The 12,696-nt window shown below is 61.3% G+C and overlaps 1 protein-coding gene across 1 annotated transcript in view; it reads left to right on the forward strand.

The window, feature by feature from the left end:
* The first annotated feature begins 2,756 nt into the window (after positions 1 to 2,756).
* LOC147571520 (putative palmitoyltransferase ZDHHC11B) overlaps positions 2,757 to 12,696 on the forward strand; it is a 37,381-nt gene continuing 27,441 nt past the window's right edge. Inside the window, exons 1-5 of the mRNA XM_086696296.1 lie at positions 2,757 to 2,815; positions 3,975 to 4,187; positions 8,304 to 8,479; positions 8,923 to 9,024; positions 11,835 to 11,959. Of these exons, the coding sequence (XP_086552422.1) occupies positions 3,975 to 4,187; positions 8,304 to 8,479; positions 8,923 to 9,024; positions 11,835 to 11,959 (616 nt within the window). The 5' untranslated portion in view covers positions 2,757 to 2,815. The remainder of the gene's footprint in view (positions 2,816 to 3,974; positions 4,188 to 8,303; positions 8,480 to 8,922; positions 9,025 to 11,834; positions 11,960 to 12,696) is intronic.

Consider the following 12,696-nt stretch of genomic DNA (forward strand, 5'->3'; position numbering starts at 1 on the left):
TGTGTTGAGGGAAGGGGACACTGGGCTGCAGTAGAGGGGACAAGAGTGGGTTGCAGAGTGGGGCCCACAGAGTGGGGCCCACAGCACAGAGTGGGGCCCATTAGAATTTTAGGGCACGCAGTTGTGCGTGGGAAAAGTCCTGGTTGTCCCGGGCGGGGGTTACGGCTCTGGTTTTTAGTCTGTGTCTTAGTGTTGTAGCTTCTGAAGTTTTTCTCTTGGAGCGAAGATGTCTCTTTTGGAGGCACATTTCTCATAGGTGTGAGTGGCTGAGGTCACCGTGGCTCCAGGTCAGCCAGGAGGCCCGACCACCTGCAGACTCGGGGGACCCCTGGGGTAGTGCCTCCCCTGCCCCACTCCCTGGTGCCTCTTTCAGGGTCTGCCGAGTGGAGGGGTTGAGGCCACAGGCCCCAGAAAAAACCCCAGCGAGGGGCCAGCAGCCTGCACACAGGCGTATCTGGGGAAGCCCGTTCTATGCAGAAGGCCGACACCTTGCTCGTCTTCATTTACCGAAAAGCACTTTCAAGCGCTGTAAAGACTAAACTTTGCCGCAGCTTGAGCTCTGCCAGTGGGAGTGGTGGCCTCACAGCCAACACTCACATGCCGTGTCAGACGTGGCGGCTCAAAAGTGAGTGCACTGTGGGAGGCCTGCACTCTGGTGGGTGCCCTGCCCTGAACTTGAACTGTGTTCAGTTACTGGCATCTCCCACCATCCACGGCCTCTGCTGTGCCGATGGCTGGGCTCTTGGGGGTCTGAGACCCTGGTCAAGCAGCCTGTCGTCTGCCCTGGGTCTCTGGTGGCATGTTGGCCTGGCCCGGGGTAGCGCTGTGGACAGTGGTGGCCGGCAGGCCTGGGCACGGGATTCCCTGGGATGTGGTTCCAGGTGGAGGTTAGCACGCAGAGCTGTGCGGGCCCCAGCCCGGGGCTGCCCACAGGCGGGTGCTGGTGTGCAGGGCCCATAAGGGGCAGCCGCTCTCCCCTCCCCCGCCCGGCCACCGGCCTCCAGCACCCTCATTCCCTGCGGCCCCTCATCCTGGGCCCCATCTCCTCTCGCCCGCCTGTGGTCAGACAAAGCTGCCAGGATCAGCGTCCCTGTCATCCCCAGGGACTCTTTGCTCCTGAAGATCACTCCGCATGGTGTGTTGGGCCAAAGGGGGTATGTGTTGAGGACGTGGAAGCCCAGGTAGTCAGGCTGGATGTAGGAATGACCCAGACCAGCAGTTGGCCCCACCCCGGCCACGGGGGCCTTCTCTGCAGGGTGTCCCCAGCTGGCTGTGGGGGCCCCAGGTCTTCTCTACAGGGTGTCTGTAGCTGGACCCGCCCTGCCCCCCGTTGGCTGTGGGGGCCCCAGGGTGGGGCCGGCCCTGGCTTTATGAGGCGCCTTGGGCTCCATCATTGCCACAGCAATTGGGCCTTTGTTGTTTCTCAGGCCTGGGCCAAGTGAGACTGTGATCCTCAGTCCTGCCTGGACTGTTAACCAGGAAGGAAGTGGAGCGGGTTCTGTCTCCCAGTGAGGTAAGTGTCTCCTGCTTCTACTGTGACCAGAGAACTCAGAAGCACAACCTGTGCGCATCCCCAAGCAAGACACAGAATGAAATAATGATTCAGGGGCTGTCAGGACCTGTGTCAGGTTTCAGAAGGTCACGTTTGCCAGGCTGTGATATCATAAACACGCAGGTGTGCCCAGGACGCCCTGTTCAGAGAGCATGGTGTGACGGTGTCTGTCTGGCAGGGGGCAGGGTCACCGTCCACAGTCACACTGGGCCAGTGCAGCAGCCTCTGCTCGAAGCTTCTGTGAGTCGGCCATGTTTGTGTTGGGGACGTGGAGGTGACGATGGTCTTGTGGGAGCATTGCGGCTCCAACACATCTCACACCAAAACCTGGACTAAATCCTTAGGAGTAACGAAAAACGAATGTCAGGAACTGAGCTTGGGCTAAGAGGGGACCCAGGCCCCACCGAGTCTGCCCAAGAGGGAGATCGTTAGGTTCCCTTCCTGCAGGCTGAATCCAGAGGAACAGTCCTGGCATTTGCGGAAGGAGTAGACGGGGGACTGGCTCAGATCTGGTGGGGGTAGGGGGGTGGTTAGGAGGTCGTCTAGGGAGTGACACCGGCACAGGCTCCAAAGGCAAGAGATGGCCATTAGCGGAGGGGGTGGGGAACGACGTGGCTCCAGGCCGAGGAAATAGCACGAGAAATGTGAGGAACGAGAAATGAGTCAAGAAATCTTGTGTGCCTATGCTGTGTGTGTGTGTGTGTGTGTGTGTGTGTGTGTGTGTGTGTTTGTGGTGTGTGTCTATGTTGCATGTGTGTCTTGTGTGTGTGCTGTACGTGTGGTGCATGTGTATGTCTCTGTGGTGTGTGTTCCACATGTGTATGCACTCTATGGTGTATGTGTGTGGTACGTCACGCATGTGGTATGTGCGGTGTGTTGCGTGTGCACGTGTGTTCCGTGTGTGGTGTGTGAGCGTGAGCATGTGGATGGACGTGTCCGCACGGGTGTCTTGTGCACACACGGAGCCCACGTTAACTGTGCCGTCTGGTCTCGGCAGGAATCAGGAACCCGTGCGTTTGTTGGTAACTGGGTATTTGTCCTGGTGAGAACTGCTGGAATCTTCTGAGACTGAAAAACCAAACCAGAAGATCCAAGGGGGTGTTCGAGCCGAACACCTGCCCCGCCAGGGGGCCCGGGGCGAGGCCCCTGCTACCACCTGCAGCTGTTCTCTCCAGAACCCCCGGCTCACCAGAGCCCACGTGACTGCGGAGCCCGCGGGGCCCGACTTTGGTGGTGCCCACCACAGCCACTCCTGGTGACTGGGTAAGTGTGCACCTCCCGCTGCGGCTGCTTGGGCCGTGTGCGTGGTTGTGACCTCACACTCATGGCGCTGTGGTCCTGCCCCAGGGACCAAGGCTACGCTCACCCTCCGCGGAGTGTTGCTCTTGGTGCCACTTTGAGATTGGCTGCAGGAAAGCTTTCGGGGGGCCTCCGAGGAGTGCTGCTGCGGTGCCCCCACACGTGCACTCTCAGTCCCATGTTCCCGTGACACTTTGGCTGTCTTTGTTCGGGTTCAAAGTACTTTCAGAACTTGAAAACTCGCTCTGTTTCAAGTTTTACCAAATCCAACGCCAGCTGCAACCTCAGTGTTTCCACGTCAGTGATACCATTTCTGTCCTGGGAAGCCCCGTAGGATGTGGCCCACCCTTGCCTTCCACGGGCTCCTGGGCTGACATGCGCCCTCCCGTGCCTTCCCTGTGCCCTCGTGTCCTCTCCGCACCCCCTCGCTCCTTCGACAAGATAAGTGCTGTCTCCACTGCCATCCTCCATGGCACTTCCAATTTCTCCCACATCCCTGCTTCACCTCCCTGTGCCAAGGTCTGTGGTTACACCCTAGAGCCCACCTCCCCGTTAGTGGGGTTTGGTTTTCAGAAGCATCCTTCCCATTGGCCGGTACTTCCATCCAAATGTTGTTTTCGTGCGGGAATTGTGTCGTTTGTAACACAGGGTGCCTTTCTGTGCTCCAACCCCCGGGGTGCTGGCCTCGCCGTCCATGTGGGATGGTCTCTGTGGTCCCCCAGGGGTCTCACTGATCAGGTGAGCCCTGCCTGGCCCCACACCCCGAGAAGAGTGGCAGAAATCCGCCCTAATGAGGCAAAGTCCCCAGGACCCTCGGCTCTGCCGGGGGCGGCTGTGATGTGGCTCACCTTCTCCAACAGACTGACACCTGGCCAGAAGTGGCCACGGCTCCCTCCCAGCCCCTCAGCTCGACCTGGGTGTCCCCAGAGTGCCCAGAGACCCCAGAAGCCCCTTGGTCAGCAGGCCTTTGTTCTGGAGCAGGAACGTCCTCAAGGGAAACTTGCAGAAGATTCCCTGAGGATTTCAGCACACAGAAGTGTCGCGTGGTCATAGGGTCTGCTTTTCCTGCAACCTTTTCCTCGGTGTCCCTGGGGGTGGGGGTGGCCCTCCACCCGTCTTGCAGATGGATCTGTGCAGCCGGAGCCAGAGAGGGGCCCTGCGGGAAGCCAGCAGGAAACAGGCCTCGCCCCGCCGCTGGTCCAGAGTGAATGGCTGGTCGTGGCCCCTGCACACCTTCCAGGTGGTGGCGTGGACCATACTGTTCATCTTGGCCTTCGCCAACTTCTGTATCTTCGTCCCCTTGCTGCCACCAAACTGGAACTTGATTACGTATGGTGTATCCTTCACTGTGGGAGCAGTGCCTGCTGTCCCAGGGAGGCTCCCCGCGGGCCCTGCCCCAGATCTGGCTCGGGGCCCTGCCATGCCTACCAGCCCCCCACACCTGAGTCACCCATGGGTCCGCACCCTGTTCTGCGACCCCACTCCCCCTCTTTACCCCAGACACCCGCCATGGCCACGCTGCCTGAGATCTTACGTTTTTTTCTCTGTGTGGCTCACTGGCTTGGGGCTGGGGCTAAAAGCACAGGAGTGTCTGCTGCTTGCCTGCTGTCAGTGCAGGGAGAGCACGCCTGGGGTCCAGGGTCTTTGGGGTGAGGCAGGCAGCCTGGACGACAGGAAAGGGTCGCAGAGGGGTCACAGGGATGGCTCAGAAACTGAAGGCTGAGTCCCAGGGATTCACATGGCGTTCGTTCTCAGGGTCTGGGGTGCCCCATGCGGGCCCCACTTGTCTGCAGGTCTGCAGTGGGCTGGGTCAGGCTGGCTGGTGGGGGAACCACGCCAGGGGTGCAAGGAAGACACCGATTATAACCGTGTCCCTTCTTGCAACAAGTGAGTCTGGTGACGGGTGTTGGCCGGGCCTGGAGTGGCCGAGGCCAGAGAGAAAACCTGCCGGCTGCGAGGAGCCACACAGTGGGGACTGTGAACCCCGTGGTGGCCTTGAAAGGAGGTTCCAGACATGTCACCAGAGTAGGCTTCAGGCCAGGTGGGCAGGCATCAGGGACGCACTTGGGGCTGACGCGCAGGCCCCGTGGTGGAGCGTGGCAGGTGCAGCCGAGTGCTCCTCCCCTGGCCAGGCGGGCATCGCCAGCCTAGCCCCCTCCTCACACCTCACTCTGTGAGTGACGGACCTCAGTTCCGCCAGCGCATCCGTGCTCCGGGGGCCACCGCCGGCCAACCCCACCAGTGAGCCTGGGCGTCCCCCATGGCCTGATGTGCAAGCCTGCTGCCCCCTGCCCAGCGCCACGCAGCCCCTGATCTGGCCGGCCTCCCCCTGTGGGGCCCTCAGGGTGTCTGATCCAGCGGCACAGAGCCGGGAATGTGGGTCCTGTGTGTCTGCATGCAGCTGCCCCACTTCTAGGCCTGTGGCCCAGGGTTGGCGACGCTAGGTGGGGCCTCCAAAGCCAACATCCCACACCCCGCATCACCCCGTGTAACTTGTGTCTTTCACACACAAGAGGATGGGCAGAAGTCGGCCAGCCTTGTAGATTTCTCCACTGGTCCCCAAAACCTGCTTTGTCGGGTTTTTAAATCCAGAATCCAGTCACAATTCACGCTTTGCATGTGGCAAGGGGTCTCCTCTCTCTGTCCCAGCACAAAGGCCTGCAGTGCCCGACCCACGACTTCCTGGTCAGAATGGCGCTCTCACTGGGACTCGCACCACAGCGAAACATCTCCCAGTTCTGAGAGGGAGCCCTCTCTCGTTCTGGGACCAGAAGCCCTCAGTGTCGGCAGGGGCCAGCTCCGGGGAGGGCCAGTTCCTGGCCTCCTTGCAGCCTCCAGCTGCCCCTCTGTCTGTATCCTAACCTCCGTCCCTGACCGTGGGTTTGCGTTCTGGGTTCTAATCCGTTGTCTCCCTTCTCCCTTCGCTGTGGCTCAGCCTGTTCTGGGGCCTTCTCGAGCTGCCTCGTGTTCTCTGTGCAGGGAGCACTCTGAACTCACCTGCTTTTGGGCCCAGAGGGCGCCCTGAGCTCACTTGCACACCCTTTCTCCCAGGAGCCCCTGGCTGGCCCCAAGTCCCAGGTTCTGGCTGGCTTCCTTTCCCCCAGGCTCCGAAGCGCTTGGCCACCGGGGGGCGCCAGCGTCGTTCGGCGCTGCAGGGGCTGCTGCCCCAGGAGGGAGGGCAGGGTCTCCGTTGCACCTCCAGAAGACAAAGCAGAAGAGGCGGACCCCTGGTTCCCTGCTGACCTCAGAGGCCAGCTTCCCCCACCGCCCTGCCCCTGTGAAGGGCCCAGAGGGTCCCTGTGCTGAGGGACTGGCCTCTGATGTGACCCGTCTTAGTCCCAGGGCCTGCGCTGTGGCCAGGCAAAACCCATGGTTAGGTTAGCCTCAGTGACTGCAGGGCTGGTGGCGGGCGGTGGGAGCTCTGGGGGGCGCCTCACCCCTTCCTGCCGCAGAACCTGAAGGACCCGAAAGGAAGGTCAGGAGGGCATGTGTCCTGGGCTGGCGGAGCTGTGTTTACCAAACACAGATTGTCTCTAAGGGGATGAGGCCTCGAGGGCAGGGCCTGGCCTTCTGCATCTGGAGACCTCCTACCCTGTCCCTTTTACTTTTTGTTATTCTCTGCAACCTGAGAGACACCCATAACCCGGGCATCTGAATGTGGGGGCAGAACTTTGGTGTGGTGCCCACCTGCTGACACTTCTCAGCCAAGTGGCTGATGGTGTGAACGGCCAGGCAAAACGAGGTGGCCTTTTGCTCACCCGTGTCACTCCCACGGGAGACCTGTCATGAACCCGTGTTCGTGCTTAAGGGGGCTTGCCTACCACATGGTGGGGGGCTGCCCCTCTGTTCCTGGGGGACACGTTCTGGGAGTGGCCTGGCCACGGCACCTGCAGGGTTGGGACATGTGGGGAAAATCAGGCTCAGGTCAGGGGCCTTGCTGCCTCCAGTTTGAGGCTATAGTGCAGACCACGCTGCCCCTACAGTGTCTCCAAGGGCCCCAACGCCTCAGTCCCTCCCCCATACTTTGCCTGCCTGTTTCTGATGCGACAGAGGAAGGGGCCTTCCTGTTGCACCTCTTGTCCTGGGCTGGACCCCTCTGCTCAGGACCTGCTCCCGCTGCCCCAGTAACCACACAAACAGTGCTTGCCTCCAGCCAGTGCCTCAGGCTTCAGGGAATAGGTGCAGGGAGATGGCATACCAGCACTGTGTTGGTGTCTCCAGCTGTGATGGCAAAGCCTGACCAGACCCCTGACCACCCGGCCACAGTCCCATACCCTGAATGGGACAGCAGAGCAGGGGAGGCTCAGGCCTTACCCAGCCCTGCAGGGTCCGGTGGCCACAGGAAGGGCCTTGGTGTCACCACAACCCTTATGTGGCACTGAGGGATCTGGTCAGTCTCCTGCCCCCGTGCAGGTCCCCCAGGGCCCGGCTGGTTCTCAGCCACCCTTCCACTCACCCCTGGCCTGGGCACCAGCTTGGGCTGATCCTCGTGGCCCTCAGCTCATTCTCATCTGCCCTCCTCCTGCCCTCTTCCCCCAGCAGGGCTGGGTCCCCATCGCCTCCATGCCTTCATCTGGCAGCCTGAGCCCTGGGTCTGCACGTGGTGCCTAGAGGCTGGAGGGCGAGGGAGGAATGAGCGATTTGGGCCAGAAGCAGCCTCCCACTCAGGCTAGTGCATTGTGGAGGCAGGACCCCGCCTGTCAGCTCCAGGCTGCTCAGAGGCGGAAGCAGAGGCTGCTGGCAGGTCTGAGGAGGACCCCCCGAGGGGGCTTCCCGCAGGCCTGAGCAGTAGCCCCAGCCCCCTGCTCCGAACCCCCACCCCTGTCAAATCCCGGCAGAACCCCGTGCACCCATGGCCTCGCCTCCCAGGCTGGGTCATTTCCCCCAACCACACCCGGGAACCCAACCTGTAAACCCTGAACCCTCCCATTCAGCACTGGTCCTGGGAAGCAGGGCAGGGCTGACAGGGAGGCGGCTTCCACCTCTTCTGTTTGGTTTCCAAGGGGACAGACAGTGTGTTGGTCCCGAAGGGGAGGATGAGGGTGGGAGCCCGGGGACTGGTTTTACCCTGGGTGCCACGGCGGGAGTGGGTGCCAGAGAGCCTGAGGGGCCTAGGGGCGAGGAGAGACAACATGGGACCCAGACAGACCGTGCAGACTGGCCGTGTGAGCCCTCCCTGCTCCCCTCCTTCATTTTTTGATGATACACTGTCTTCTTCCCCCGACGCACGTGCTCTGAGCATCTCTGCTGCCCAAAGAACCCCCACGACTTCGGCACCCAGCGTGGTGGCCGCTGGCCCCTGAAGGCCTTCCCTTGCTGCCTCGGTGAAGCGCGGGGTCCACACCCTCAGGCCGTAAGCAGGCGCCTCCAGGGTCCTGCTTCTAGTTTGAGCGGGCACCTTCGCCGTGTTGACCAGGCCTGCCTGCACGTTCCTTGACACACTCACGCCCAGGTGACTGGTGGGCTTTTCTGTTTCCACCTCGTGGTCCACTTGCTTGCTGTTTGCATCGATCCTGCTGAAACCAACGTACGGCTCAAGAACTACTTGGAGCCCGTACCCACTTTTGACCCATCCAAACACATGCGTGTCATCGAGAACCAATATTGCCACCTGTGTGAGGTCACCGTGTAAGTGCCCAGGGTGTGGGAGCAGGCAGCCCCGAGGGCACGGCCCCTGCCGTGTGGACCCATCCCCTCTCCGTGCTGTGCACAGGCAGGTCCTGCCCCGGCCTTTCTGTTTTCACGCAGCTGACCGGTGCTGCTTTCCTTGAATGACCAGCAGTGGCCCTGAGACACGCAGGACCCCTCACCCATCTAAGGGCTCAGATGAGTCCCAGCGCCCCCACCGGAACCCCACCTGGGCTAGTCGGAGCCCTGAGGGCTCAGCAGGCAGCCTGGGAGGGAGGCCTGTGGCTCAGGATGGGAGCTGGTGGCACAGTGTGGCAGGCGTGTCTGAGGGAAGATAACCCCCCTGGGGCCTGGTCTTCCCTGCCACCTGTCTCTCCTTTCTGACCCTGTCTTCCTCCCACACATGCTGCTAACGGGCTGCTCATGTGAATTCTTCCTTCTAGGAGCCAGAAGGCTAAACACTGTAGGGCCTGCAACAAGTGTGTCTTTGACTTTGACCACCATTGCAAATGGCTTAACAACTGTGTAGGGGGCAGGAATTACAGGTGAGGGGCTGGAGGGGGAGGTCCGGGAGGGAGGGGCAGAGTCCTGGGGGAGGGAGAGGGAGACCAAGCAGGGAAGAGGGAAAAGGGCATTGCAGGGGCCGGGGGTGGGGAAGGGAGGAGGGACCTCGAAGTGGGGAGGGGTGAGGTCCTGGTGGAGAGAGAGGAGGTCCTTGGCAGGGGGGAGGGGTGGGGTGCTAGGGAAGGAGAAAGTGAAAGGACTGGGGGAGGGAGGGGGATTGGTCAGGGGGAGGGGTGAGGGGGCCCGGAGAGAGGGGTCCTGCAGGCTGGGGGCCTCATGGGTAAGAGGGTGGGGGCCACAGGCAGTGGGAGGAGTCACATGCTGTCCCCAGCACAGCGGTCCTTAACGTCTTTCTGTTCTCCTTGTCTGGCTCTAAAATGTGTTGGCCTGGAGCCCCTTCCGAATGTGGAGGCCCAGCCCCATCCAGAGGGGCTGAGGCTGAGCTGACTTGTCCTTGACCCGCTGGCCTGGACCCAGGCGCTTTCTCCTGGGAGGCCGTCAGAGCACAGAGGATGTGGGCCGAGGCTGCACTGGGAGCAGGTGTTCAGTCCTGCACGGGCTTTGCCAGGACCCCATGTGCTAGGGCCCAGGCTGTGAGTGGCCAAGAAAGTCGCAGGGGCTCCCCCAGCTAGTTCAGAGTGGCCTTTGCCGGCTCATGGCGCTGCAAGGGGTTCCACTGCTCACCCACCACTCATAGCAGGTGTGCTCCGTGCAGCCTGGTCATGGAGCGTCATGGTCTGTGCTCTGTGCAGCCCAGTCCAGGAGTGTTGTGGTCTGTGCTCCGGGCAGCCCGGTCCAGGAGGGTTGTGCTCCGGGCAGCCCGGTCCAGGAGGGTTGTGCTCCATGCAGCCTAGTCCAGGAGGGTTATGCTCCAGGCAGCCACCGGTCCAGGAGCGTCGTGGTCTGTGCTCTGGGCAGCCCGGTCCAGGAGCGTCGTGGTCTGTGCTCCAGGCAGCCTGGTTCAGGAGGGCCATGCTCCGTGCAGCCCAGTCAAGAAATGCTCCACTTGTTCAGGCTTCAAAAGCGTTGCTGCTTTGAGCAGAAGGAAATGCAAAGCTGTCATCATTAGAAAAGTCAAATGAGAATTGGGGGCCTGGGAGCCCTCATGTCGCCCTCTCCACTACAGAGGAGGAGCCCCAGGCCAGCTGGAGTGGGGGGGGGGGGGCTGCCTCCTCACGGTAGCAGGGCTCTCTTCTCTCCCCCAGATGCTCCTCTTAAGGTCTTGGTGCCACAGGCTGGTCGCCTCGAGGTCTGGTCAGCTGTCTGGGATGGGCGAGGGTGTGTGGCCCTGCCACTGAGGAGGACCAAGCTGACCGGGCCCCACAGGGCACACAGGGTGGAGTTCCGAGGTCCTGACAGTGGCCTCCGGGCACAAAAGGCTGCAGAAGTTCCTGGTGGGGACGGCTGGGCCCCAGGAGCCCTCCTATCCACTGGGCAGTGGCAGCAGCAAGGAGTGTGTGCAGAAGTGAGGGAGGGCACCATGTGCGCGGGGGTCTTGGTGAGGGCATGGCCACCCCTGTCCACGTGGAGTCCAGGACTCCCTCCTGTCCCTTCCACCATCAGGCAGAGAAAGCAAGAGGAAATGACTACATTTACAAGACGAGTTGGCCAAAACAGTTGGCAAAGTGTGATAAGCTCCTGAGACGACGTGCCTTCACAGGGGAAGTGCCCGGACTGGGTGCTGAGGCACCATAGACACAGGAGTCAGAGACGACAGCGACGTTTCTGGCCCCGAACATGCAGCTGGACAGGCTTTGGCCCTCACCCTGCCGGGAGGGCTGCCTCTGGCCTGGTGCCAGCAGCACCGGATGGCCGAGGGCCTTCTGCTGCGGGGTGGGCCCGTCGGCTGGAACAGCTGCACCGCACACCACAGGCTCCCTGGGAACCAGAGCCAGGTGTGGGGCCAGGTGTGTGCCCCCTGCACCTCGGGGACACACAGGACACGTGCCCTCCAGGGCCTTTGACAAGGGGCCACAATGCAGGCTGCCCTCCACATCCACATGACCCTTTGAGGACATTCTCGTTTTAGCTCTCTGCCTAAAGATGTGTTAAAAAAACAAAAACAAACCTCAAGATGTTCTGGAAAAGAATAATGGAGTCAGATAAATTTCAGCTGGATAAAAGACACTGCTGAAGATTGAAAATGCTAAAGAAACAGTTTCCTTAAATATCACCACGGTAGAAAGCCCAAAGGAAGACCTTGCAGCAGGAGATTATTCCAAGAACTGCTGACCAGAATTTAATTTTTTCATGGTTAGATTGTTCTCTGTGTCCTGAGCACAGGCAAGAGGACAGGAGTGATTCTGGCCTAATGCCAAAGCACAAGATGTCACTTGTGCACACAAGTGTGCACAGGCCCCGGGAGGGTGTGTGGAGATGATGCACTGTGGGCCGCTGGCCGGCCAGGCGCCTGTCCCAGCACCCCTGCTTCCCCGACCTGCTGGGCTTCCATGCTTCTGGATGGAAGCACAGCACCCAGGATCCCGTGCAACATGGGGGGCAGGGGTGGTGGTCCCGATCCTGACCCGGTGGAGCCCTGGTGAGCAGTGGTGGCGTGTGGAGGAAGCTGCAGGCAGCCCGACCCGCCTGGAGCCTCTGTGTACCCAGCTGGGAGCCAGGCCAGGCCCTTCTCACTGCCGCGTGGGGGTGGGAAGGGGGCACAGAAACTGGTGGTGCCCTCAGGGCATCCTCTGGGGATCTGGGGTGCCAGGCGACAGGAAGAAGGCTGGGCCTTGGGTTCGGGGTCAGGGGCACCTTGCCCAGCCCTGAGTCTTGCTCTGCCCCCCTGCAGATATTTCTTTAGCTCCTTGGTTTCCGCCTTGGCCAGCCTGCTCTGCCTGATCACCATCCTGCTCTACGTCTTCATCCAGTACTCAGTCAACCCGGAGGTGCTGCGCACTCATCCCCTCTATGAAGGTACGGCGGGGGGGGGTGGGGGTGGGGGTGGGGGTGGGGGGGTGGGGGGGTTCCTCTCTGGCATTGCTTTCTCTTGGGTCACTCGTGGTGGTAGCCTCTCCCTCCAGCTGTCTTTCAGGGAAAGCTCTCCTTCTGGGGGATGTCAGTCTGGCCCGCCCCTAGCTGGGTGAGCTGTGGGGCCGAGCAGGAGGGCAGCAGTCCCCCAGGGACCAGAAGGCAGGTTTGGGGCCCCGTGCCCATCACCCAGTAGTTGGTCTTGGCAGGGAGCAGGGTGGGGCAGGAGGGCAGGGCTGCCTGGGGAAGGTGCTGGGTGGTGTGTGGCTGCAGGTGTCTGCTGAGCGGCTCCAGGAACCTGGCCTTGGGAACACATGTGCCTCAAAGGTCTGTCCATCACTGCGCAACCCCGGGCCTGTGACCGTGACCTTATTTGGAGAGAGGGTCCTCCCAGATGCGATTAAGGATCCTGAGATGATCATGGGTTACCTGGCAATGTGTGGGATCCTGGATCCAGTGAAAACATCCTTGTAAGAGACTGGAGGGACATGGCCACAAGCCAAGGGGTGCCTGGAGCCCCAGAAGCTGGAAGATCCAAGGACAGATCCTCCCCCATGGCCTCGGAGGGAGACGGGCCCTGCAACACCCTGACTTCGGGGCTTCATCTCTGCTGTTGAAACTGCCTGGTCTATGGCCATCAGTCACAGCAGCCCTGGACACTGACACAGGGAGAACCCCAAGCG

The sequence above is a fragment of the Puma concolor genome, unplaced genomic scaffold, assembly GCF_028749965.1.
Source record: "Puma concolor isolate L17-30 unplaced genomic scaffold, mPumCon1.1.hap2 unalloc_scaffold_23, whole genome shotgun sequence".
NCBI classification, from domain to species: Eukaryota; Metazoa; Chordata; class Mammalia; order Carnivora; family Felidae; genus Puma; species Puma concolor.